The 27,481-nt window shown below is 38.9% G+C and overlaps 3 protein-coding genes across 3 annotated transcripts; 2 read left to right on the top strand and 1 right to left on the bottom strand.

The window, feature by feature from the left end:
• The first annotated feature begins 285 nt into the window (after nt 1–285).
• LOC101304648 lies at nt 286–1,893 on the top strand. Its single transcript, XM_004291998.1, has one exon. The coding sequence runs from the start codon at nt 286–288 to the stop codon at nt 1,891–1,893; it is 1,608 nt and encodes a 535-aa protein (XP_004292046.1).
• Nucleotides 1,894–2,343: 450 nt separating this feature from the next.
• Nucleotides 2,344–8,444, bottom strand: LOC101304525 (protein TIC 62, chloroplastic-like). Its single transcript, XM_004289643.1, has 15 exons — nt 8,273–8,444; nt 7,286–7,403; nt 7,126–7,198; nt 6,994–7,045; nt 6,639–6,815; nt 5,986–6,067; nt 5,780–5,852; nt 5,601–5,711; nt 4,597–4,749; nt 3,903–4,042; nt 3,573–3,812; nt 3,288–3,491; nt 2,946–3,146; nt 2,665–2,739; nt 2,344–2,549 (listed from the first exon to the last, which is right to left on the bottom strand). The coding sequence occupies exons 1-14, from the start codon at nt 8,442–8,444 to the stop codon at nt 2,685–2,687; spliced, it is 1,851 nt and encodes a 616-aa protein (XP_004289691.1). The 3' UTR covers nt 2,344–2,549; nt 2,665–2,684.
• A 12,916-nt stretch (nt 8,445–21,360) lies between these two features.
• LOC101304356 (very-long-chain enoyl-CoA reductase-like) lies at nt 21,361–23,003 on the top strand. The gene is made up of 2 exons (XM_004291997.1): nt 21,361–21,693; nt 22,396–23,003. Exons 1-2 carry the CDS (start codon nt 21,361–21,363, stop codon nt 22,903–22,905), a joined length of 843 nt encoding a protein of 280 aa, XP_004292045.1. The 3' UTR covers nt 22,906–23,003.
• Nucleotides 23,004–27,481: the final 4,478 nt, after the last annotated feature.

The following is a 27,481-nucleotide window of genomic DNA, read 5'->3' as shown; positions in this document are numbered from 1 at the left end:
ACACACAAGAGAGAACGAAAGCGAACTTCATATCTGTCCCAAATTTAATGCATCCAGTCCAAAACCTCCATATCAAACCCCTCAGAACCACCCGTTGGATTCAAGAACCACAACCCTCGCTATAGCCTCCTCCCTCATACGTGGTTTCTGTTATTTCCATGGTGATTGTGGCTAACCCATCATCACTCATTCCCTCTTTAAAACCCCAACTCTCTTACCACCACAACTAGCTCCACAGAATTTCTCATCGATCTCCCCTAAACCCCAATAGAGAAAATTAACACCATGCTTGACATTTGGTCATGGATTTGCGAGCTACCCAACTTGTCCCAATGGACCGAGTCGGACCCCTCGTTGGTGTTCGAACTCGCTAGCGCCGGACCGAGTCACGGCAGCTCCGCAACTCAGTCCATCCAACTCAGAGCTGAGCGAAGTTCCGGCTCCAACATCGACACATTGGTCACCTTCTCGGTTTGCTTGCATGGCTTTCAGAACCTCTCCAAGAAGACCCTCTGGGTTTCTGACACGTGTTGTTTGTCTTCAGAGAAGCCGTTCCTCCCTCTCTTACTCCAGCTTCTCCAGGAGATCATATCCCGGTCGCCGACGGCGCACGATAGCACGTGCCCGCGTTCCCAGCTCCAGGCTCTCAAACCCGACCCGCTTTCTTGGGTCATGGACTCACACTCTCCCGAGTCTTTCTCCACCTTCTTCGACCTGGTTTTCATTACGCGGCTCTTCTGGCTGTGCGCGTGTGACGCGCCGAGTGAGGTTGGTTCACTCTACTTCAAGTCCTTGCTGGCTCCTAATATTGAAGGTTTGATGTCTAAGCACGCGCCGGCGCTGCGGACGTTCTTGATCACAGTCGGAGTGGACGCGGAGCTGTGCTTCATGCGTACCCTCGGGTACATGTTAGCAAAATGGTGCATGTTAAGGCAGGTGGGCGTAGGTTTACAGACGCTAACATCTTTGACGGCGCCGTCTCATCAGAATTTAGGATTCTCGTACGCGAACGAGGCTTGCGGGTTTTGGGTGCTGAAGGGATACGCGCCGGTGCTTGGGATGAGAACCACGCGCTCGGTCAACGTTCAGACGAATCAGTTTCCGGTTATGGAAACGACCAAGGACTCGGTGCTGAAGTACGCTCTGGCTCACCAGCAGCTGGAGGCAGTTGTTCAGGTGGAATATTCCGTTGGATTCTATGACGGATTTATTCAGGTGACGGCACATGTCGACAATTTACGTTTCCACGTGGTGACTCTTGGATTCAACAAAAACAATGACGTGGACTATGCTGACGAGAAGTATTTCCCGTCGAGGATACGAGTTTGGGTTGGGCCTGAAGTCGGGGCGAACTATGTGCATGGATTGAGTTTGGGGCGATCCACAGATAACGGGGAGAAAGAAGTGAAAATGCAAAAGATTATGAAGAGTAGTTTCGGCAAGTCAAAAAATCCGAGAGTGAAAGCGGCAATGAGGATGTCCACGAGGACAAGGAAGAAGAATTGGAGGTGGGACCAAGATGCCGAGGGGAATGCCGCTGTTTTCGATGCTGTGTTATGTGATAACGTGACCGGTAATGAAGTGGCAACGTGTAATCCGTCTATTGGTGAGAAAAGAGAGAACAATAACAGTTTACGTAGACGATACCAAGGTGCGAATAGGGCGTTTACTAAAACGGGGAGTTTGGTGTTGAGTGGAGATGAGTATGGGGAAGGGGTTGGATGGAGATTGAGTAGGGAGATGGAAGGGAGTGTGTTGAAGTGGAGAATAGGAGGGAAGGTTTGGTTGAGTTATTGGCCTAATGAGGTCAACACTAGTTATTGTGAGACAAGGTGTGTGGAGTGGTGTGATGAGGTTGATTTGCCTTTGATACTTGGAAAAATTAGCATATGATAGAACATTATTGTAATCTCATTTTCTTTTATGTAATGAAAACTATAGGATATAATATGTAGTGATGTTTGATATAATGATATATGATATTGTAACAGTATACTCTTAGCCCAAAGACCTAGCAATGAGGGATTTACCGAAAATGGCACGCAGTGGATCCGTTTTTGGTGAAACCAAAGTATCTACTTGGTTTCCTATCAGAAGTTCAGAACTGCATATATTAATATCAGTGATGTTGTTTCAATAAGGGAGAGACACCATACGGTGAAAGCTAAGTTCCACTGTGTTTGGAAACTCTTGCGTAATGTGATGTTTAGTTACTTGCAGATGATTTTCCTTTGGTAAGTTTGTGTTATTGACAATTTGACATGACTCACATGAGCCCTTGTCATCCCACGATTTATAACGCATTTGAAGTCTATTTGTCTCAATTTTTTTGAAACCGCAACATAAAATTATCATTTATTCAAGCGAAATTACGTTGCTGGAGTTTGCATAATCTTGAGGTATATATTCACACAGTTACACATACACTGTTGACATTATAGTTTCCAAGAATAAGACTCCCGCAATCTCAGCTGCTTCCTCTTCATGAGTATACAAACTTTGCCAATCCTTGGTGCAAAGTTCAGATTTACTAGCACCTATATATGGTTCTGTTACAAGTAGATAGTGTTAATTCTGCACATAGGGCTTGGTCTCAAATAAACAGAAACACTCTATTTTCTTCAGATATGAAAATTGAAAAGTATGGAGAAATTGAGATCATACCTTGTAAAAAATTGATGGGACTAGGATTTCTTTAGGGATGGCATGGGCGATGCTGGAGGCTTTAAGTCTTCGTACCTGTTCATTTATAAGCTTTGCAGTTCATTAAGTTTTAAAAACAACAATGGTCACAATCTATCTATTTGGAAGATTAACTCTAGTCAGAACTGAAAATCGGAATGCCTTTTTAGGCGTGGTGAAAGAAAAACATTTCCATATGTAGTAAAATGGATCTTAGGAAATCTCACTGAGAAACTAAAATATGGAACAAGGAAGACGCTTACATAGTGAAAGGTGATTGTGGTTTTGGCTTTGGTTTGGTATGTTGGTCTGTGTCACTTTGTGTATGTTCTGTTGGAATTTTGACTGTTCTGTTGACTGATAAGGTACCCGGCTGGGATCCATTGTCTGCAGCTGGTGTTGAAAGGAGTGATGTGGTCGGAGGACTAGGAGATGGTGATGAAGGGGGCTTGAAATCGTCATATCTGCAAGCATGCCATAATTAACATGAAAGAAGAAAGCAGATATTATCCCTCTAAGAGCACAAGTAAAAACTAAAAAGTAACAAGCAAACTACACTGCTCAGAAAGATGAGAACAAACATTAAACCGTCAGGAAAAACTTACGCAGGGTAGGGTGAATGGCTATGAGTGGGTTTCTGGGGAGAAACAGACGCACCGCTTGCCGTAGCATCATTGCCTCCACTTGATTGTGATACAGCTTCTACCGGTGTGGAGGAAACTTCTACCGAATCTGAGGCATCCAAAGGATTTTTTCTGGGACCAGCAGGTGTTGGTCTTGGAGAAGTTGGTGGCTTGAAATCCTCATAACTGTCAAAACTATGTCACTTTAAGCCAAAGAAATTGCACATCTATGCAACAGGAGTCCCAGGAGCATTAGAAATAACTTACACGAAATAAGGTGAAAGAGGCTGTGTTATTAACACTTCATGAGAGGGAGAACTATTCTCATTCACAGAAGTTGGAGTCTCTTCTATGCTGATTTTCTCATCTGAAATAGCTTTTGAAGTTTCCTGAGAAGGGGTGGCCTCTGGTGCTGAAGGCGTGGCATCTAAATCAGTTGCTTTCTTGGCACCAACAGTATAAGGAGATGATGGAGTAGGAGATGTTGGTGGCTTCAAATCTTCATAGCTTCAGTATTTGGGAAAACAAATGTTAGGTTTTCTTCAAATGATTAATAGATATTCCAAGTTACAAATGGCACTTGATAAGTTGGCTTACGCAATATAAGGAGATGATGGCTGTTTTACGAGCACTTCTTTAGACGGTACTTTCTCAATGGGAGTGCTTGGTTTCTCAGGTGTGGCACTCTTAGAAGGTTCTGGATCAGAAGCAGCAGCAGCAGCACTACCACCAAATTCCTAATGACACCAAAAATAACTTTAATTTGGCTCTGGTATCCAAGAAATTAGCTTTGATGGTATTATGATTTTTTTATGATGACACAAAAGAAGTCCTTTGTTTCCAGCCATGGCCTAAAAATTCTGAAGCACACAGACCCACCATTCCATCCACAGGAACCGCCTCATGTAGAGAACTAATTACGTTTTTAGCTGATAAGCCGCAAAGAGAGAGTCTTCATATTCCGTAAGTCTTCAAATATCCCTTACCCCATTTTAACTTGCATTCCATAAGAACCCCCCACACGTACTCTTGTCAAAGAATTCATCCGAAAAGCTTCATGAAAAGGAATGTTGCAAAGTTGTATCTGTCTTATTGCCAGGACAGTGAGTTCCATTTTACCAGTCCACAGGCCTGATTTAAATGGATCTCTTAAAGAGTAGTGATAACAATAAGAGAACACTCCAGGAATTCGGGACCACTTCGGAACCTCAAGGCTCTCAGATGAAATTTTCTTGAACAACTTGAACTGTTTTAAATGAATACATGTCAACAAAAGCAAGGAGGAATATACCTTTGGTGAGTAAATGTCAGCGCGTTGAGATGGTATCTTTGCCAGAAGTTCCTCCAGAGGAGTCAATGGAACAGTTGTTTCTGCAACTACTTCAACTACTTTGCAATAAGAAAGCCCACGATTTTTGGCAATGCACGCCATGAGCTCAGCTACCTGTATCAATCGATAAAAGCTTATTTGTGAAGTTGATTGATGACTTTCAGGATTCTCAAATCATATTACAGATTATCTTCTCTATTTAAAATTTTAAACTAAACGGGAGAATAAAATGAGAGAAGGGTTTAACCGTTTAAGAAGACGGAACTATTCACATGAGTAAAAACCAATTCTACATTTTACGTACGTGAAAAATATTAAAATTTGACCTTGTACTTCCGGAGAAAACTACACTTTTGCATGAAAACAGTGGGTGTCACTATGAGGAAAACCAATACTACATAAAAGTCTTCCAGGCTGTAAAAAGAAGTGTGGGTGCGTAAGAACTTATGACTACCATTTGCTCTTTTACTTGGACTGTTTGATTGATGTTTATTATCATTTTTCATTTCCATAATATCATGCATGAATAGCTTGTCAAGATTTTCATTTTAAAAAAAAGAGAAGAATAACAGGCTCAATGCAAGGTTTGATTGATTTATTACCCGTGAAATGAGAATGTGGTAAACAAAATGCTGTGCCTCAATCATTTTCCAATAAAAACAACTACAACTACAACATTTTAACACAGATAGAAAACTTTCCCTTGTTTCACAGATACACACAGCAGTAAGGAACTTCACAAAGACAGGATAGAAAATAACAATTGATTTTACCATTGTTAGAAGAAAAGGTGTGGAGAGGACAAAAGACAAGAAAAGAAGCAGGATATTGAGCCTCAAAAAAGAACAATTCTTCAGGATTTTTCGCATTGTAATAATACTGTGATTTCTGATAACATGTTTAACAGGTTAATGCTGAAAACAGAAAAACATCACTGCACTTGAGTAAACTTCACGCAAAAGTACCTGCAGGTTCGACACTTGACCTCCAAATAAAGTATCTTCCGTTGAGAGAGTAATGTTATGAGTTTCCTTGTAAGCATCAGTAGGCCGTTCCATTCCACCGGGTCTCACTATCTGAGAAGATCAAAGTTAAGTACTGAAAGCACCTTTAAATTCTGAATTTCATTTACTTAAACACTCACAGTGTAGGGAAGTCCACTGGCTATCAGTGCCTCTTCTGCCTTTCTTTTCCAAATCAGGACACCCCAAAATAAACTATTAAAGGGGGGAAAACTGAGTCAGTTTAGCCAAGTAAAGAAGTACCAATTATCTCAAGGTCATAGGCAGCTATAAATGATACATCTCAAATGTTCACTAAGCATAAGAGGATAAGGACTTGGAAACTCACTTAAGAATAGCTGCGGGAAATCCAACCTTGTTTGTTCCCAGAGATGTAAGCAATATGAAGTGGTTAACTTTTGCAACAGTTGCTGCAAATTGATAACTGAATAGTCAAGCTTTTCATATTCTTTTGTTTCAAAATTAAGCTGCGTGTTAAGTCAAGATCAAAGATAAAGTACATATATTCTCAATGCTCAATAGTGATATCAGTTGCCACCCCAGTGCACTAAACTCTATTACACCTTCCCATATATATTTTAAAATAAAATATCAATTTAACCAAATAAAAGAGCATTAAGCTCTTGTTAAGTTTCAACTTGGGAACTACATTTCTATTACAATGTCCCTGGCAAAGAGAATGAGTGATTCAGGATTGGCGGCTAAGATTACACAATACCACCTAAGATTGTTTCAGTGCAGTTTAACTCAAATATTTTGAAGAAAGTTGCAATTATCAACAAATCTATGCAGACAGGGGGTGAAATAGAGCAGAGCAAGCATATAGGTTTTCACTTTTCCCTTTACTGGGTAATTACAGCTAAGCTTTATAGAATTACACTTATCAAATATGTTCAGTAAATCATGGCACATGTTAACCCCAATAAATTTTACAACTTGCAAAGTGATAGGTACAGGCTACCAGTTGATTGACTTACTCACCTGCCTCGATAAGATTTTTGGTAGCCAGATAGTCAATCCGATATGGTCCGGTAATATCAAAAATCTCCTTCTCGCTTGCACCAATGCAGCACAAGACAACTGAAGCACTTCCCAATGCTGGTCCAATCTGATCTTGTTTCTCTAAGTCGCACTCCACAATTTCAAGCTTTTCTACAGCTGGGCTAAAGACCAAAGCTACCTGTTACTTCCTAGAAGAATCATATATTGTAAAAGCTAAATCTGTTTTTTAAAACCTAGAATGCCTTTAGTTATCACTTTTTCTTTCTTTTACCTTTGATAGCTTACAGAAGGAAAATGTAAGAAGAAATTGATAGTTGTAAAGCTTTAATCTTACGTTGGCTTCCTTGGCTTGCACTTTCAACATCAAGCTTCATTTGCTTAGCACTCTGCAGAAGAGTTATTTACTTAGCATAACTTTGATGTAATGAGAAGCGGTGGAAAAACAGTGTCACAATAACAGTTGTACCTGCACAAGGGTGGCGGCTCTCTGAGCACTCCTGACGCCAGCTCTGACTTGAAACCCAAGTTTCAAAAGCTCCCTGAATATGAAAATGTATGCTGAGCAATTCTAATCTACCAGTTGAACCATTTTTCAAGTAAACATGGAGTTAGAAGTACATATAAACCTTACTGCTCGTGAACCAACTTTACCAGTAGCACCAGCAACAAATACCACATTCTCATCTTTCAGACCTACCCTTCCTGTGACCTCCTCAACTATCTCTGAGCTGGAATTCTTTGTCCCTAGTGAGAGCGATAAAACTAAGTTACATGTTGGTGGTGAAAGAAGTAGAGTGCTTATCATTTACCAATAAGAAAGATAATAGTGTCACACATGTAGTCGGAATCATAAGTCACTTCCTTGTGCTGTATTCTTCCTCACCATAATGTAGTAGTCAGATCATGCAAGAAGTAGTATATTTTCTTACAGAGAGTAAATAGGTATTTAATTTACCTATGTCTCACATCCTATAAGGGAAGCTAGGTGCCTGCTTACAATGACCAGTTTGACAGTACAACGGCTGCTATAAACTCATTATTTTGCTGCATTTGTGGTATAAAGTTTTGGAGATATATCTCTCAAAGTTGAATTCCATTATAAGTATCAAGATGTAGAGTTTCTACATCATTAACCTTCCAGATTCATTTTAGGAAAAAAAAAAAACAGGAAAAATATATATCCGAAATTGCAAATGACCCCAGTTCTAATTTGGAACCTTGCACTACTCATAATCCAAAGTTCTTTCAAAGAATCGTCTTTATGTAAAATGCCCCTACATTGCAATTCCTTCCTAGATAACCAACTCTTCAGACGTACATTACTTGAACCTTCAGTCTTCTGGAGAACTTAGAAATGATGCAGCTTAAACAGTAAAACTGTCAAAGTCTACTGCATTTTGAAGGTGGGATCATATTATTGCTACTTCTTTAAACATACATTGGAAGTTACAGACAAAAGCACAGACATTTGAAAATCTAGAAAGGAGAGGAATCATAATACAGCAAAATTGTGCATCATGTTAAGATTCAAACCATACCAAACCAAGTTTAGTTTACGTGTATAAGAAAAACAAACCCATTTCCAGGATACATTGAAAATTGTTACTACATACCTGAAGCTTGAGCTTTGGTACGAAGAAATCCAAGCTTTCTGACATTTGGATACCTCTCTGAATTGGAAATCTTGAGGACCTGACCACGTAGAAAAGGCTTGTCTTTAAACCCATGAGAAAAAGAGGAGGGTACAGTGGTTACTGTTGCTGACTGCAAGGAGCAAGCTTCCATTGCAGTAGTGGAATTCAAGTGCGAAGTTCCAGTGTTGAAAAATCGAAGAGACGTAAATGGTTTTATTATCTTTTGGTACTTCCTGAGTTTGGCAGATGTGGAACTCTCCACAGTCCATGGATATGATGGACCCCTCCAAAAATTTCCTCTCAGATTGTGGCTGGCCTTCTGCTATTGTTTTGTGGGCTAAATTTTTTCCCTCTTTTACACTACCGAAGCATATGGGATCTTTTACTGCAATTTTTTTTTGATCGAAAGTACATTTCCTTTATGATCGAAAGTATATACATTCGGGAACTAGAGACTTCTCAACCCCAAGTAGACCCTATAAAATTGCACACGCCACGATGACACTACACGAATACTAAAGAAATTAGAAGGATTTAGTTTGAACTTTGAAGTTTATTGATTTAGTTCCATATATGATCAACATAAAAGAACAAGATTTCAACGATTGAGTGTAGCATTGATCCAAAAACACGAACGATAAGTCGATAAGAACCATTAACAAAGGACTATTCCTTTTTTCTCCCAGCCTAGCGTTGCCGGCTCTGCCGTTGCTTTTCGGTTTGAGAGAGGATGTTGTAGCTCACTATGCCAAAAATATCATGATACTCTTATGTCGTCTAAGTTGGTGCTGTCTGATAGGGGTATCAAATGAAAATTTTGCCTCATCGTCTGATAGGTCGTCATCTGATAGGGGTATCAGACGACGAATTATGCAGATTATCTGTCGTTTGAAATATGTCAAATTTGGAAGGCTTTTGAACATTATGTCGCCTGAATGCACAAACAACAACATATAAGTGTTGTCTTCAGCACTTACCTACCACATCGCTCTCCATTTCCTATTGTTTTATCCACATTCAGACACATTTCAGTGTAGTCTGATGGAAGCAAAATAAATATTTGGTCGGCCTATGTTTTCCTTTCCTTTCCTCTCGATTATTCTCTAGTTGACAAGACATGTTTGATGATAAGATCTTTTTGTAGATTATTGTTTCCAATATGAGGGTGTACCTTTCGGTAACGAGACATGTATTTGGTCATTGTAATGTGCCGTCTTCTTGGATTAACATGTTAGTTTTGGTCAATCATATATTCTATCCTGAATTCTCCTGACCTATTTGGGTTTGGTTCATCATCAGAGTCACCACTATAGCGTCATCTCGCTCCTCCTCCACAATCATGATATGCAGTATAATACAAGCCAAACATGATTTTAAATAATAAATCGTTATCCCAACCTCTTGCAGGTAGCCTAATTATCGCAAATCGTGCTTGCAGTATTCCAAATGTCCTTTCAACAATATCCTTGTGTACGCCTCTTGTTTAGTGGAATAATACTCTTGTTCATCCTTAGGTTGTCTGATAAATTGCACAAGTGTTGCCCACTTAAGGTAAATGCCACCAGTAACGTAGTACCCAAACACTTGCACCAGTGTCACCAACTTAGAGTAAATATCATCACCAAGGTAGTACCCAAACACATAAGGAGTCACAATGACATGGTCATTAAGTTGTGGTAACTGACCTGTTGTGCAACATCAAATAGTGGGGAACGTTCGAGAATAGTGAGGTCATTCTAGGCTCCTGGGATTCCAAAGAAAGCATATCAGATCTAGGTGTCGGGATCAGCCACAGCTTCCAGAACAATGGTTGGCTTTCTTGTTTTGCCGCTAAACCTCCCATGTCATCCGACTGAACAATTCTTCCACTAACAATGCATACAGTTCAATGAATTATTCATTTTAGGAAACCTTGTCGCTTTTGTAGGAGCATATCAAGATCCTTTATTGTAGGAGCATATCAAGATCCTTTATTGTAGGAGCCCGAATGTAGCGTTCTTGATAGATGGTGACAATGGTACGACAAAATCAACCAAGGTTACTAGTGGCAGTCGATTCAGGCATACAAAAGATTCATCTAAGGAATCACCCGAGCATGCATTAGCAAGAATTCAGAGTGCACACGTAAATTTTCGGTGAGGTGAGAAGCCCGGACACCTAGTAGTTTTTCAAGTTTGACGGAGGGCAGACTGAGAGGAGCGGCGACGACGAGTCTGACTGCTCCACAAGCTCTTTCAGCATACATAACATGTTGTTGCAGAGAGGTGGTGATGTGGATCTGGAGGTGAATAGGAGCGACGTGACTCCATGGCAGCGGAGCCCTGCCCGGATTGAATATATCTCGATCTAGGTTGAGTTTCTCTACTACTTTTGTCACTTATCTCATTGGTAAGTGGCCTGCTCCCATGTGGTGTGATGCAAGCGACAGAGCTTCTTCTATGGTGGCGACGATATCAGTGACGGAGCGACGGTCGATGTTTAGACGGATTCATAAGTTTGTTTTGGGTCGAGCTTTTGGATGGCTTGAATTGTGAGGTCCATTGGGCCGGGTTGTGGAGGGTTGGGCTTGGGCTCTTTGGCCCAGGTCTGGTTTTTGTTTGTTTAGGTTTGATTTTTTTTTTTTTTTTTGGTGTGGTTTAGTTGTCCCTCCTCTTTGAGCGAGGGTTTAGGGTTTTGGTAGAGTGGTGTCGTGGGTCGTGTCGATGGGTGGGCCATGGTTAGTGTGTCTTGTCTAAAGATTATTTTAACGTCGGTTATTTCTTATTGTCAATGTAATGGGGAGGTTGCCTGTATATATATGCTGGTAGTTTTGGCATATAGTGTTTGAAAGAGTTGGTCCTTCTTGAGGTTGACTGTAAGGATATATCGAGGCTTCTGGAATATGTTAGATTACGGTTGAACCCTTTTCGGTCCTTATCCACTGTAATCGCTTGTTTGGGTAGGGAGGAGAGTAGGGACTTTTATTCATCACCGAAACCCCATGGTTGTAACATTGAATTTTATAATATAGAATTTAATCCTAAAGAAAAAAAATACCCTTTGATAAAGTATAAACAGTAGAAACAAAGAGATTTAGTAAGAGAATAGAGAATCATCATCTTATTCATTGATAGGAGCCATTTATATAGAGAATTACAAAGTACGTACCAATATGGTAATAATAAGGAACACACAGTCATACTCTAACTACATATCCTGATGGCAGAAGGCCAAGACACACATATGGAATATTTTAAAACATTCCTCCTTGTACCGCGCGCCGGTATACCAGTGGTGCTGATATGTCGCCTCGTTAAAAACCTCGTCAAGGAACAAAAACCCTGTGGGAGAAAAAAGTACAACGCACCCTTCACATTTGATAGTGACAATTATGTGCTAGCCTTCCCTTGAAGTTCGCACCTCCCCCTGATCTTTACATCAATCATCAGGCTCTTCCTGATTCTTACTAATCAAGGAAATTTTAATAATTTAGCATGTCAATGCTCTTTAACATGTCTTCAAATGTGGCATCGACAATGATTAACTAGATCATGCCGTATTTTCCTCAAACAATCTTTTACACTTAGATCTTGAGAAGAAGGCCGCTTGTATACTCAAAACATAAGTTCGCGCTGGAAATCAAATTTCCGCACAGCATGACCATGAGGTACTAGAACAGTCGTAACTTCCTCTAGGAAATACGTATGAACGAACCGTAAACGGTTTTGGAAACTAGACTTGTAAAACCCCGAAAATTTGATATTAGTTTCTATTTTTATTTGGGAGTTTTCGAGTTAGAAGTTAGTGTGTTTTTGAGGTTCGAAGAAAGAGTGGAAGTGTTCAGACGCGTAAATTTCCCAAAAGGGTTTTTTTTGTTTCTTTAAGGGTCATAGAGTTGACTTTTTATTCGTTGGGTTTCTCGAGAAACTTCATTCACGGAAGTTGTAGAGCTTAGCGATACGAGTTCGTAGACATGCGGCACGCGTAAAACGGACTTCGTACGAAGAAGTTTTGGTCAGCATAAGTTTTGTGGTTTTCGGGATTATTAGTATAATAGGAAAACTTGGGGGTTTTTATTTTTGGAACCCTAATAAAGCCCCTCCCTCCTTCAGCTCTCTCTCTCTCTCTCNNNCTACTACTCTCTACTTACGTACGTACGTACGTCGTTACGTACTACTACTACTACGTCTACTACTACGTACGTACGTACGTACTACTACTACTACTTACTCGTCCGTACGTACGTACTACGTACGTACGTACTACGTAGTACGTACGTACGTACTACTACTACTACGTACGTACGTACGTTACGTACGTACGTACGTACGTACGTACGACGTACGTACGTACGTACGTACGTACGTAACGTAGTTACGTTAACGTTAGTTACGTAGTTATTACGGTTAGTTAGTTAGTTTAGTTAGTTAGTTAGTTAGTTAAGTTACGTTAACGTTACGTTACGTTACGTTACCGTTACTACCTACCTACCTCCTCCTCTCTCTCTCTCTCTCTCTCTCTCTCTCTCTCTCTCTCTCTCTCTCTCTCTCTCTCTCTCTCTCTCCCGTCTCCATTTTCACCCTCAAACTTCTTCCGGCCATAACTCGGCCATCCGGCGACGGATTTGGGTGTGCTTGGTATCATTGGAAAGCTCTCACTCCCCTCTTTCTATTCATACTAGCCTCACACCCTATGGAGCACTGTGCACGGCGTAGCAAGGCCCGCAAGTTGCTGCTGCCACCGGCGGTGAAGCTCCGACCGATTTCGGCGATATCGAGGTTTGAGGCTACCCATTTCTGGAAGTTCTTGTCCTTTTGAGCATGATAATACCAGCCTTGAAGCCTAATTTGAAGCGTGGAGCTTTGGAGTTCGAAATGCTCCTTGTTTCTTTCCGGCCGAATTGGCTTTGGCCACAGGTATGAAAAGTGTTCCATTTGATGTGACCTACAAGTTTGATCTTGGGAGCTTGCTTAGATTTTGAAGTTGATGGGGTGGCGCGTGGGGCCCACTCGCTGCCGCCTGTGGTGGCGTGTGGCAGCACCTCCGGCAGTGTTCCTAGCTTTATTTTTATGTGGTTAGCTAGCTCTTATTGTTGTGAGCTTGTTGAGATGTAGAATTTCTAGGTTGTGAGCAAGGTTTGTATGTTAGGACTTTAAGTTTGATTTTAGGCTTGGTTATGATTTGAGTTACGGTTTGAGGATTAGAGGCAGTCTTATTGGGGTTGTTAAGTGTGATGACCTTGGGAAATTGTCCTCCCTTGAGCTAAGGGTTAGTTTAAGGGTGTTGTGATATCCTTGGTTACTAAGGTTATTGTTTGTGTAATTTTAGGTAATTTGTGAAGTGTGATTGGCTTGGCTTGACTCTTGTGTTGTTATTGAAGACGCAGCGGGAGTATTTAGGTGAGTAACATCTCACCAATGTTCACTTGGAACCAATTATTTATGGAATTATGATGATTATGATGATGATGGTGATGATGATTATGATGATGATTATGATTATGATGATTATGATGATGATTATGATTATGATTATGATGATAAGATGATGATTATGATGATGATTATGATGATGATGGTGATGATGATTATGATTATGATGAGATGATGATTATAATGATTATAATTTAAAAATTATGTTTTTTTTGTTTTTTTAAATATATGAGCTTGATCACCAACGGCTCATAGGTAAGTTAAAACAAGTTTTCCTATTTTATGATTATTTTTAAGGTTCATATGATCATAATGTTTTTGGTTATTGATAGATTATTCTTGTGGAATATCTATATTTGTTCATGTAAATATATCTATGTGGAATGATATAATTTATGATGTGATCTTGTGTTGTTGATGATAATGTTGTGATATTGTGATTGTTGGATAAATAGCCAAACCGGGTTCCAAGCCTTTAATCGGGTGATTGGTTGCGGTTAAGATGCTATTTATCATTTTTGTGTTTTGATATTAAATAGTCAAACCGGGTTCCAAGCCTTTAATCGGGTGATTGGTTACGGTTATGATGCTATTTTTATTTTGTGATTTGTTATTGGACAGTCAAATTGGGTTCCAAGCCTTTGGCCGGGTGATTGGTTACAGTTAGGAATAGAGCTCTAGTCCGTCTGCCGGTGTAGGTCATGGGAGATACCTTATGGTATCTGGGACCCATGGGTACACAAATTGTTGTTGTAGGTCATGAGAGGTATTTATTAATATCCGAGACTCATGGGTACATGTTATTTGTAAAAGTGTTGAAATAGTGGTTTTAACATTGTTCTTAATTGTTGTCAATTAAATTTCTTGTTTTGAGTATATATCTCATGAACTATGCTTAATGCATGAGATTTTCAATCTTATTTGTGTGATTTTAGTAGAATTCCTGAACTATCCTTTTTGCAGGATTCACTTATGATTTTGATTGTTTTGGAAATTATTGTGTTTTCTTATTTACTCTCTTTTGAATTTTATTGTTTTGAGGCGATTTTTGAACTGAGTTCTAAAGCAGGAATTACCGGTTTTATCTTATGTGATGAGTTATTTTTGGGAGTTACTCATGCGGTCTTTTTAGCTTACCGGGTTTGTTGTTTACAACCCAGTGCACCAATTCATGGTGTAGGGGTTAGACCTGCAGATGTTGATCAGCAGGGTTGAGGCAGAGGCATAGTGGCAGGATTTTAGTTTCTGTGCACTTTATTTTATTTGTATATTATTGCACTTTGTTTTTAAGCTCATGTGAGCGTCCTTATTTTACTAGACTTTTGAAGTTAATGTAATTAAGGAGATTTAATGTTTAACTCAGTTGTTGAGTTTTGTTGACATTTACACTTCTAGCATTTGAGTTTAGTTTGGAAGTTGTTGAGCAGATTTTGGGATTTTAAGATGTTAAGATATATCATGCCCAAATTTTTGAAAATTATCATTCGAAAATTGGGGTGTGACAAGACTCATTTAGCTTTCCAACCGTATATTACACACATCTGGTTTGTCAGGATTCACAAAGTCCCGTTGAAGTTGACAGTTTTACCAAAATCAGATTCTCGAATAGATTCGTCATACTTTATGAAAACGGTCATAACTCACTCAATATGAAAGGTATGATCAAATGGTTGATGTCCTTGGAAAGTAGACATATAGATCTTTCCAATGGTACCAATTTCACCATTTTCCAGTGAGTGAGATTTCCTGTAGGTCCTGTGGAATTTGATCTACGAAACATGGCTGATTTCACTTTTGATATGTCTTTCTTATGTAGGGATAGAGTAAGCCTCAACATTTCATACCATTAAATATTAAAAAAGGAGTTACTGTCATTATATTGGCGTTGCATGGGCACATAGCTACACTTAGCTTCATAACTTTTCATAGTGAATGAGATGTCAAATCTTTCGTATTGTGTTGAGTATATTGATGCGTCTTATTGTACTTAGATGGGAACTCCATCTTTTAACACATATTTGTCATCTTGCTTTAGACAAAACAACAGATCTCTATTTAGAGTAAAGACTTTGACTAATCATGGGGTATATGTAGGCCTCACTGTCGTTAGAGCGCATTCGTTAGAGCGCCTAAGCCGATTGATGGAAAATCATCATCAATACAATCATCGAGTGTCTTTTCGAGACCGTATCTTCCCAAGATCTTTTTCATTCTAACTTTGAATGTTTGATACATATTGGCATCTCTTGTTCAATCAAGAGTCCATGTAAATCCGGAATGAACATGCAAAGACATAATTCACCATATCCCTTCTAAATCAAGTAGTTACTTAGTGTGTATTTCAAACTTCCTTTTGCAAACGTGTGCTCCTGTGGTATGGAGTCACTTGATTTGGATGAATGAAGTTCGTTTAAGATCTTCATGTATAACTCTGATTCTGTAGAGATGTTATTATGACTACATTCATAAGCTGCATGTTCAATTATTCAGAAACTACCAAGTTGACAAAATAGTGGAGTTCAATGACATCCATTACGAAAGCATATCTCATCGTAGTCGAACCCAGTGCATGTCAATGAGAGACCTTGCACCATAAGGTGAGTTTAAGCTCTTGTTCTCACTACGCTATCTAACAAAGACATAGTTGATAGGGTTTAGCTTGCGGTGTATGCATCACTTGCCTATGGACCTATCTCTTTGTTAATGGTGGATCACATCTTTCCATTAGGCCAATCAAATAAGTTGATATCTATCAACGAAGGGTGATTCGATAGTAGACTCATTATCACACGTCCTTATGTACACTAGTGTAATACTTGTAGAGATCTCTATATGGATTGGATTTGACATTGAGGTGTCCCACAACGATAATCACAATTTAGATTTCATGAGACGGATTTGAGTATCATTGATCAATGGATCAGGTTGTGCCAAGCTCGCTTTTTTCCTAGTGCGAGAAAGTATCGAACCTAAGGGCCTCTCTTCTTTTGGGGAGCCACACGGCCTTGTGACACTAATTTTGCCACTATATGGCGTCACCCTATCATCATCTACGGTGATGGCGTCAAGACCAACTCTTTTTGGTCCCGCCATGTCCTCTTGATAGGACATCAATCTTTACAGACATATTTGCAGCATGTGATCTCGTCACTTTAACACTTTAAGCATTTGGGATCAAGATGAGACTTAATGGGGACAAATCACGACAATTCACATCGTTACACTTGAACACTTGTGTTCTTATCTCCCCTAACGGCGGGAATATTATCTCATCAATGTGACAATCCGCAATTTAGCGGTGAATGAGATTGTCTGACAAGGTTTCTACATAAGCGGATTATAGGTGGAGGTTTATATCCAACATAAACTTATTTATCTCAAATGACCCATCATTGTGCGTAGTGGCATTACGATTTGACACCTAGAAATAACATTTAGCCGAGCTCAAAGATTGGAGATCTGTTTCAATCCTATTTGAGCTCAAGGATTGCAATTTTGTGCCAATCCTAGTACACAGTCACGAGCTGTAGTACAAAAATATTTAATGATGGTGGGTCATAGATGAATAATAAAGCTGCATGCAAATATTACATAGCTCCAAGACGTAATAATAGATTGGTGCGCATCAATAATGTTCGAGTGACAACTAAAATTGCTTGGTTGTAGCCTTGGTGAGACCGTATTGTGTGTGCACATGGGGTACATGACACTTCAATTTATATCCCGATAAATTTCTTTAAAGAATGTGTAGTGAGCCGGTAGAAGTATAAGCAGCATAATCAGTAAATAATAGTGTAACATGTGACCGGTGTGTTAACACTTCAACCAACACCATAAAACATAAAAAAGTGTCTGCAAGCTGGTTGTATCTATCTACATAGTTTGATATGAGAATGGAATGTTCATTTTGTGTCATTTAGCGTAGGAGAGTCTCACTCCTAATTTAGCTAAAAAATAGGCTTTCAAAACAAGCAATGAGCATTGCAGGGGCCCAATGAGACATCGAGGGAAGACCGGTGCATCTCAATTGCTTGAGGAATTGACCGAAGGACCTTGGAGAAGTTGAAGCCATGTTCGAGTGATGTCAATGTCCCCAGGGTGCCGCCATTTACAACCATGGCATCACCATCATGCTTCATGGAGAAGCTAGATCCCGAATGTCTTCGTGTTGAGCGGAAGAATGGATGTCCATGAGAATTTCTCAAAATTTAGACCATTATATCTCTTCCGAGATGACCGATTTGGTCGAACCAAAGCCTATATAAGTCGGTGTCCGAAATATTATGTTTAGCGACAACATGTGATTCGATATTCGAATTATAGTGGCATACAGTCCACTAGATTGACTCATGAACTTCTCTAAGATGCATTTCAGTCCACATTCATGAGAAGGTATACACAAAAGAACTCTTCTTCATTCTCACAATGTGTTTTCAAATGAAAACTATTAGCTGAAATGTCTTTAAAACTCAACATGGTTCGGTTGACTCTCAATGCATAGAGGGCATCTGTGACGTTGATCATAGTGCCATAAGGCATCAAAATGCAAGCAAAACCGTGTCTCTAAATGACTTATATGATTCAATTATTGTAGTCACAGAAGATTTACAAGGCACAAAATCCAGAGATAGTTGTCAGTGCCTTGGAATGTTGTGGGTAGTTTCACTATCTGCGAAGCACTTAATGTCTCTATGAGATAGGTCTACAAAATGGAGTAGATAAGAGAGTAAATAGTTTCACTTGAACTATTTAGAGGGATTGAAAGAAGTTGCGAAAAGCTGCAATCCCGAGAATGCATAAAAATTTCCGCGTAGAATGATCTTTGCACACTAAAACAGCCATAACTTCTTCATTAAAATAGATATGGATGAATCGTGAAAAGTTCTGAAAACTAGACTCGTAGTGTTTTTCAATGATATAAAGCTTACTAGTTGGTTCGTTCGGAGCTGTTCACAAAGCTCAAACAAAGTTGACTGTCCAGAAGGGACAGATTGCTGTTTTTCGTAGATTTGGTATTGACAAAGTTTTGAAGCTTGCGGATGGCATGTGGGCATATGGAGAAGCCAAAATGACGTGTATATGATCAAAATCAAGTCCTTTTGGTCTTTCTAAGGTCGTAAACTCTATGACTAGTTAGCGAAAACTAACTCAGATGACCTAGAAGATTCGATCATGATGATAATTGTTTGATTTTCATATGTCTTCAACGTATTTTACAAGACGGAAATTGGTTTAATAGCGTATGGGGATCTAAAATCAAAAGCTTTCGGTAACACTAAGTCAGTATGACTAGGCATATCCGTGGAGAGTTGGTAGTGCAAGGCACACTTGAAACCATTATCTCTTTAATTTCGGACAATTCTAAGACATTACACTGAGTTTGGATGAGTCTAGTTGAACAATTGATAATGAAAAATCCGTTATAGGGTAGAAGACTTAACCGGAAACACGTTGGTGATCCTCCTTGAGGATACAAAGCCGTGCGTCATCTACACTTGGAAGAGACCAAAACGGCACAATCTAACCATATAGATTGTAAATATGCCATGCTTCTAAGGACGATGTAAAAATGTATATCTTGTTTGTAAATTAATACGAACCATAAGAGGAGAATAGTTTCATAATTTCGAAAAAATTCTCAAAGCATTTATTATTGCTAATGTGAGTATATATCAAGGTCTCGAATAAACAAAGGACATCAATACGACGTCTTATTACATATACTTTGGAAAGAAAATCAATGTCTAGCCAATGACGTCAAAGTCAGGGGTAGCTAGAGCTGGATCCGAATCTTTGAAATCCGCGATCATGAGGATGACGTTATTGTCCTCATATTGATTTTCCGTACCTTTTTGTATGCATTCACAATTTGAGGATGAGCTTGACAATCTTGAACCAGTGATCCAGAGATCCAAACAGTTGCATTGTTCTTAGTGGGCGTGAGAAGTTTTGACAGATTGGTGTCTAGATTGGGAGTGTCACCATTAAGGCTGGCGACACTTCCCCCTCTTTTCTAGACATCGGCACGACATTTTCTGCCATTGCCATGACCCATATTGTTGTCCCCACATTAGAGCACAATCCCAAATATGTTTATCGCATTAGCGTACATACAATTCTCGTTTGCAATTGTATGATTAAAATCAAGTCTCGTTGGTAATTCCAAACCAACTTAGAGGGCATAGAGAACTTGATAATGATCGAATCCGCTAAAGATTATGAATCAGGATGCCATGGAATATCATCGACGATATGTAGTCAAATAAGGTTGTAAGCAATCCACTTGATTTAATAACTCAACAAGTTGAGTTAGATGGACGTTTCAAGAAACACTCCATAAGTGTATTCCACAGTACTTTGTGGTCATTACTTTTTGCACAAATTGTCATTGAAGGCTTTTGTCAATGTGGCGCTTCAAACTTTGAGCGCGTGAGATGTGAAATCTTGACATCTAGACTTGTTAGCCTAGGGGCATGTGGTTTTATCTTTTTCAATAAAAAAAGTTTCACAGATACCAAGCGAAGATTCACCTTGGGCATTGACTACGTCAAAACTTAAATGAGCAGAAGGTTATGTTGCTCTTGCATACAAAACCAAGTTGTTATGAGACTTGATAGAGGTCACAAATAATGCTTTTTAATGGTTTGTCTTATAGATTGATCACACACAATCCGGAAAAGCCACGAATTGATCAAACACAATTCGAAAAAGGCTTCGAATTGATCAAACACAATTCGGAGAAAGGTCGGGGTTGATCACACGCAACCCGGACAAGGAAACAAGAGTGATCAAACACACTCTTGACCTGCGAATAAAATTTTGGGATTTTTACATGCACGCACAAAATCTCAAGCATAGAATGGAGATGGAGAAGAGAGAAAAGGATTTTATCCTCCCCTAGTTATTGAACTTGGACAAATTTAGGGTTTCAAAACATACATTTTGAAACTTCAAACGCTTGAAGAAATCGAAAATTGTAGTCGGAATTACAAACATAGGAGCCAAAAAATTTTTTTAGGGTTTCGGAAAACAAATGGTGGGCTATTGGCTCTCAGGTTAGAACAAAGTGCATGCTAACGTGATAAAATATAAACAGTAGAGACAAAGAGATATAGCAAGAGAATAGAGAATTATCATCTTATTTATTGATACGAGTCTTTTATATAAAGAATTACAAAGTACCAATATGGTAATAATAAGGAACATATAGTCATATTCTAACTACATATCATATGACATAATGTCAAGACACACATATAAAATATTCTATTAGGGAGGATGTCCCAATACATATTTATCATAATGTCTCCAGATTTTAACTATAACACCTCCAATATGGTGTAATTACCAAATAGCCAAATGTCCTTTAAAAAAAAAAAAAACAAATAGCCAAATGTAAGATTTATGGCTAGAATGGAGCCAGCAGTGACATCACCCCATTCACCCCAACATGAGGTAATGTAGGATAGGAGCCATGCATATAATCGATTCAGAGCACTAGAATGAGAAGAAACAACACCCACCACCGAATTAACAAATCAAATGCATACGTACCGAAAATCTCCGGTATTTATACAATGTCAGTTTGAGATCTAAACTTTTGATTCTTCAATCAAGAAAGAAGAACCTGAGGGAATCATATTGTTCATGGTGAGCATGGCGTGGCCAATCATATTTGTTTTTCCACCACCAGCTTCTGTGTTCATCACAGCCATGTCAGCAATCAGCTTCACCTTGGCCAGTGCAGGAATATCAGAGATGAGAGGTAAGAACATGCAGTATTCCAAGTTCTGGAAGAATAGCAATCAACCCGATTCTCAAAAATCCAAGCAAATTTACATATCTGGTAGAAGAGGCATGCAAATTGCGTATACTCCCGCATTTCTTGCTAGTCTCACATCCTTGGTGCTCTTTCCCCATAACGACGGTATCAGATATCTATTGCTCTCCTCAGCTCTAACCATTCATTTCCTCAAACGACTTTTGGAGGTAAGATTACATCGAATTTTACTCAAGTAATTTCCCCTCAGCTTTTGTGTTATGTGACAGTGTATAATGCTACATGAACATTATTATGTGAAAGGGTATAATGCTACATAAACATTCTGATTGATATAGATGTTAATCCCCTTGATTTTGTCCCCAAAAAAAAAGTTTTGAGAAAGATACATTGCAAGACCAACAAAGCTAGAAGCTTAATGAGGGGTGTTGGTCGGAGGACACTCTAGTTACCCCCTTCTCTACATAATTTTCTCTAAAACTGTATCTTTGCTAGCAAAGAGAACCCTGTTTTTTTGTTTTGAAGGCTATTCTTTCTGCAGTAAGATGTAGATTATGTTCTCTAATCTCCATCCTCTCATCGTTTCAAGTATGGAATATTCCTTGCTACTTGGCTAAGATGCTTGTTGTTTCTGGGTTTTAATTAGGCTTTCCTTTTTTTTTTTCTGGTTTGTAGCCTCTGGCCTGTGTTTCTTTTAATAAAAACTTAGCCATCCCAATACACATATGGTATTGCTCATGTGTACACATATAGTCATGCTAGAACTACGTATATACTGCAACTGGCAAAATCTTAGATGTGGGAGGTCTCAACTCTCAATTGAACATAGACATCTATCTTCCAGCCTCCCTTGTTGTTCGTGGAACTACGTCTCTGCTGCTTAATTTTATTTTTCTTTATTTAAAATGTAGGTTCAATTCGTTCACAAGTACAGTGGAGGGATGGCCCTAGATACTGCGATTCCTATCTCTCTCAGTTACTTCATGTCTACGGCCACCATGGTCTATGCACAACACCTTACTATAACCCAAGGGCTACCAGAGCCACCAATTGATTTGAAGTACCCTGGAATTCTGTTGTTTCTAGTTGGGATATCTGGCAATTTCTACCATCACTACCTTCTTTCCCGAATGAGATCATCATCCTCTTCGTCTCCATCAACCTCAAAAAGCAATGATGATAAGGACTATAAGATTCCAAGGGGTGGATTGTTTGAGCTTGTGGTATGCCCTCACTATCTCTTTGAAATCATAGGATTTATAGGGTTTGCTTTCATTTCTCAGACCTTGTATGCATTTGCCTACATGGCCGGAACAACATTCTATTTGACTGGTAGGAGCTATGCTACTAGGAGATGGTATGTTTCGAAGTTTAAGCATTTTCCCCACCATGTCAAGGCTCTCATTCCATTTCTTTTATAGATGTATGAACGTTTGTGTCAGTTTAATGTTAGAATTTTCAGGGCAATACTGTTTACTGTAACCGTGATTTCAACAACTCAACTGTTTCCTTTTACATTAATGAATCATCTATCTTCAGATTCTGCTCACATGCATCTCTGCTGCCCGGTTCATATGGCAATTGGGAATTCTAAGAGCAATCAAAGTACGAATTGGGAAGGGCATAAAAAATTTATCACATGCACTACTTGTTATTAATCAATTATCTAGTGTATCTATTCCTAGTAATGTACAAGATGCATTGGCGGATCTCAAGTGGACTCAAGCGATGAATGAAGAATTAGAGCCCTTGCTAGATAAACTCGACCTTGGTTGTTGTGCAAGCACCTGCTGGAAAAAAAACTGTTGGATGTCGTTGGTATTTACGATGAAGCTGAAAGCTAATGGGAGCATTGACAGGTGTAAACAAGATTAGATACCAAGGGATACACCTAGCGCTATGGAATTGAATATGAAGAGACAATTGCGCCTGTAGCGAAGATTAACACTATACGAATCTTGATTTCACTTGTAGCAACTAAAGATTGGCCTCTACGACAGTTTGATGTGAAGAATGCTTTCCTCAATGGAAACTTGGAGGAAGAGGTGTATATATATGGACATGCAACTAGGAGTCAAAAGTAGATCGACATTGAGATGCTGGCAAAAGTTTGTAAGTGGAAGAAGTCTTTGTATGGTTTGAAGCAGTCTCCTAGAACTTGGTTTGGAACATGCTCCAAATCAATGAAGATGTTTTTTTATAGACAAAGCAACTCAGATCACACCTTTGTTTATCAAGCGTAATCAGGGTACGTTCAGGTTGCAACTCTGATAGTATTTGTTATCACAGAGGATGATCCAAATGTAATTGAGGCTCTACAGAAGTATCTTTCAAGGGAGTTTGAGATGAAGGACCTTGGGCAATTGAAGTATTTTCTTGGAATTGAAGTTGCAAGGTCGAAAAAGGGGATTTCTTTATCTCAACGTAAGTATGTACTTGACTTGTTAGTTGACATTGGGATACTCGACCGCAAGCCTTTTAAGACACCGATTGAGATGAATCACAACCTCGCCATCTATCCTGATCAAGTTCCGACTGATAAAGGAAAGTACTAACATTTAGTAGGGAGGCTTATTTATCTTTCTCATACTAGACTTGATATTGTTTATGTTGTGAGTGTGGTTAGTCAATTTATGCATTGTTATAGTAAAGAACATATGGATGCAGCATACTGTATTCTGAAGTATCTTAAGATGGCACCTGAAAAAGGTATGTTACTTGAGAAGAAGGATGAATTGAAAGTTGTGGGGTACACATATGCTAATTTGTCTGGTGATAAGACTGACTAACGGTCTACATCTGGGTATTTTAAGTTTGTTGGAGGAAACCTTGTGACTTGGGGTAGTAAGAAACAAAAAGTTGTTGCTAGGTCAAGTGTTGAAACATAGTTTCAAGGTTTGACACATGGAGTTTGTGAGATGCTATGGATTTGCATTGTGTTAAAAGAATTAGGTTTTAAACTCAAGAATCCTATGAACTTGCATTGTGATTACACATTTGCTATTAAAATTGCCCATAATCTTGTTCAGCGTGACCAGATTAAGTATGTGGAGGTTGATCGACATTGCATTAAGGAAAACTTGGACATGAAAATCATTCGTTTCCCTTTTGTGTATACGGAAGACCAATTAGCAAATGTTCTCACGAAAAATGTGTCAAGAAAAGTATTTGATAACTCTGTTGACAAGTTGGGCATAATCAATATCTATTCACCAACTTGAAGCGGGAGTGTAGAATAATATGTAAATATTTACTTTCCTTATATGTGTAGGTGATATATATTGTATAAATGTAAGAGATATTGTCCCCTCTTAGTATTATAATTGTATCTCTATATAAACTTCATACTCGGAGAAGAATAATACTTTGAAGCATTCCAAACATATTGAATCATTATTTTCTACTCCACTAGAACTTTTATTAAGATTCACACAGCTCGAAGACATTGTAGCTGTTGCCATGGTAGTTGAAAGGAATTAGGAGTTGCCCATCTAAAAATCGTGTCATTTCTGGCTTTCCAAACTTTTAAGAATATAGTAATTACATTTGCAATTAAATCAGTATTATAAGGCTGTTAACAAAGAGTTCCCTAAACACATTAAGGTAATCCTCTTCCCAATTAATTGGGAAAGCAATATTCGACAAGTTCTAAACCTTTTTTTTTTTTTTTTTTTTTTTAAGGGTTTGGAACCCAGCCAAGCTAGGAGGCTCAGCCCTACGCCCGGTTCCAGTTATTTTATTGAAAAAAAGAAACAAAAGAGTACATAAAGGGAGGGGGACATAAACCAAAACCTCTCCCAAAAAAAGAACAACACAAAAACCTGTGATCTACTAAGGACAAAGAACAACGAAGAACAAATTCGTTGATGCTGTTGCCTAATGAATTACAAATCAAAAAACCAATATAAGATCAGAAACTAAAACGATAGTTGGGAAAGCCTGCTAAATCACGTGAATAAGCTGTAATTGCACAAGGTGGACATGAATCCCACCAATGAACTCCCGCATTATTCGCACCAAAATTTGCTAAGCAGTCAGCAACGCTGTTACCCTCCCGATAAATATGAGATACTTTAACAGTCATAATAGTAAGAATAGTCCGACAGTTAAACCATTCAATAGTGAAACGCCAAGGAACATCTACTTGAAATGAAGAAAGAAAATGAATCACTAAAGTAGAATCACTTTCAATCCAAAGAGAATGCCAACCTCTCTGCGAAGCCATTTGAATGGCGTGAATGACCGCCTACAGCTCAGCTTCTAATGCAGTAGCAATGCCAAGATTTCCTGAAAAACAACCTAAAACCTGACCCAAATGATCTCGAAAAATGCCACCAAAACCTGCCAGACCAGGAGAGCCACGGGCCGCACCATCAGTGTTAAGCTTGACTTGATAAATATAGGGAACATGCCACATAACTTCAACAATTTTCGGAGCTTTAGATGGCCTACCCTTAATACCAATGCGATGTAAAATGCAAAGCTCACCTACAGTATTCTTCATTGTGCCCTTACTCAAAAAATTAATCTCATGAAGTTGCATCTTAATAGAATGGATTAAGGAACCTGGCAATATGATTAACTCTTGAAAGCGAAGAGCATTCCTTACATGCCAAATAACATAAAAACCAGCTCCAATCATTCCCCACCATAACAAAGTCAACTGAGAGCTATAACCATGACGTACTGGGTAGGTAAAGAAAGAAATATTATTATTGAAGACACCCCGAACCTGAAACAAATCTAAAAGATTCCCCTAGATATTAGTTATAAAAGAACAATGCAAAAAGAGGTGCTCTGCAGTCTCAACATTATTATGACAGAGGGAGCAAACTGAAGACAAATGGCAACCACGAAGTTGTCGAATATCATCAGTAAGTAACTTTCCATGCATGTATTTTCACAGAACTACTGAGTTCCTAGCACGAAAACATGAATGCCAAACAAACCGAGCCCAAGGAACTCTAGGAAGATGAGGACGTTTTAAATCATAAGCAAGAGCTACTATTAGCTTACCATCCTTTGCAGACTTCCAAACCAACCTGTCCACGAAACCATCTTTGAAAGGGAGAGTAATCTTGATGATATCTTCCCAAAAAGGCGCACACAATGACTGTAAGTTAATGGGACAAACCCAGCAACCATTATTAATAAAATTCGACAACTTCAATTGTAAAGTATTAGCTACTGAAACTGGAATATTCAAGCGCTCAATGACTGAAGAACCCAACCAATTATGATGCCAGAAGTCAAGGGTTGTATCAAAGCCTATAATCCATTGTGAACCATCCAAAATATCTTGGAAGAGAGGACGAAAGCCAGGCCAAATAGAAGAACGCTTGTAGTAAGTGCATGGCTGTCCAAACTTATTTAAAAAACGACGTCGAAAGAAGGTAGAAGCCATGGAAGAAGAAGTAAGAATATCCCAAAATTTCTTCAGAAGAAACGCTCTATTAAGAACTAAAAATTTTTTGAGACCAAGCCCCCCTTCACTGATTGGGGAACAACATTTCGCCCATGCAACAGTAGAACATCCATAAGAAAGCACATTTCCTGTCCAGACAAAATTCTTTACCAGTTCTAAACCTATTTAACGAAATCACAATATCCAAAAAGATGGTTAGCTTTTTCATTATCATTATTGCGTAAAGAACACTTAAAAATTAGAAGGCAAAAAAGGTTCTTCACTTTCTAGAGATGTTCCATAGGATATTCCTTCTGGGTATGGAGGCTTTACATCGAAGATGTGTTGACCAGAGTCTTAGAGAACTAGTTGCTTCAAATGTCATTAAGAGAGAGTCGCATGTACATGCTAGCTTGTGATATATGTGTTGTTATGTTCGAAAGAACGGGTTTTCATCGGTCAGTTCTCTTTTTCTATATTATTTTTTTCGAGCAGGCTATTAGTACTTCTCTCTTTAGGACCGGAGAAGCTTTAGTTGCTTGCTTATTCCTCTTTGGATGAATTGGCATGAAATTGCTATGAGGGTGTAAGAA

This window comes from Fragaria vesca, linkage group LG2, assembly GCF_000184155.1.
Source record: "Fragaria vesca subsp. vesca linkage group LG2, FraVesHawaii_1.0, whole genome shotgun sequence".
NCBI classification, from domain to species: Eukaryota; Viridiplantae; Streptophyta; class Magnoliopsida; order Rosales; family Rosaceae; genus Fragaria; species Fragaria vesca.
Note: the sequence above shows the minus strand (reverse complement) of the source record. Positions and strands in the feature narration are given on the sequence as shown.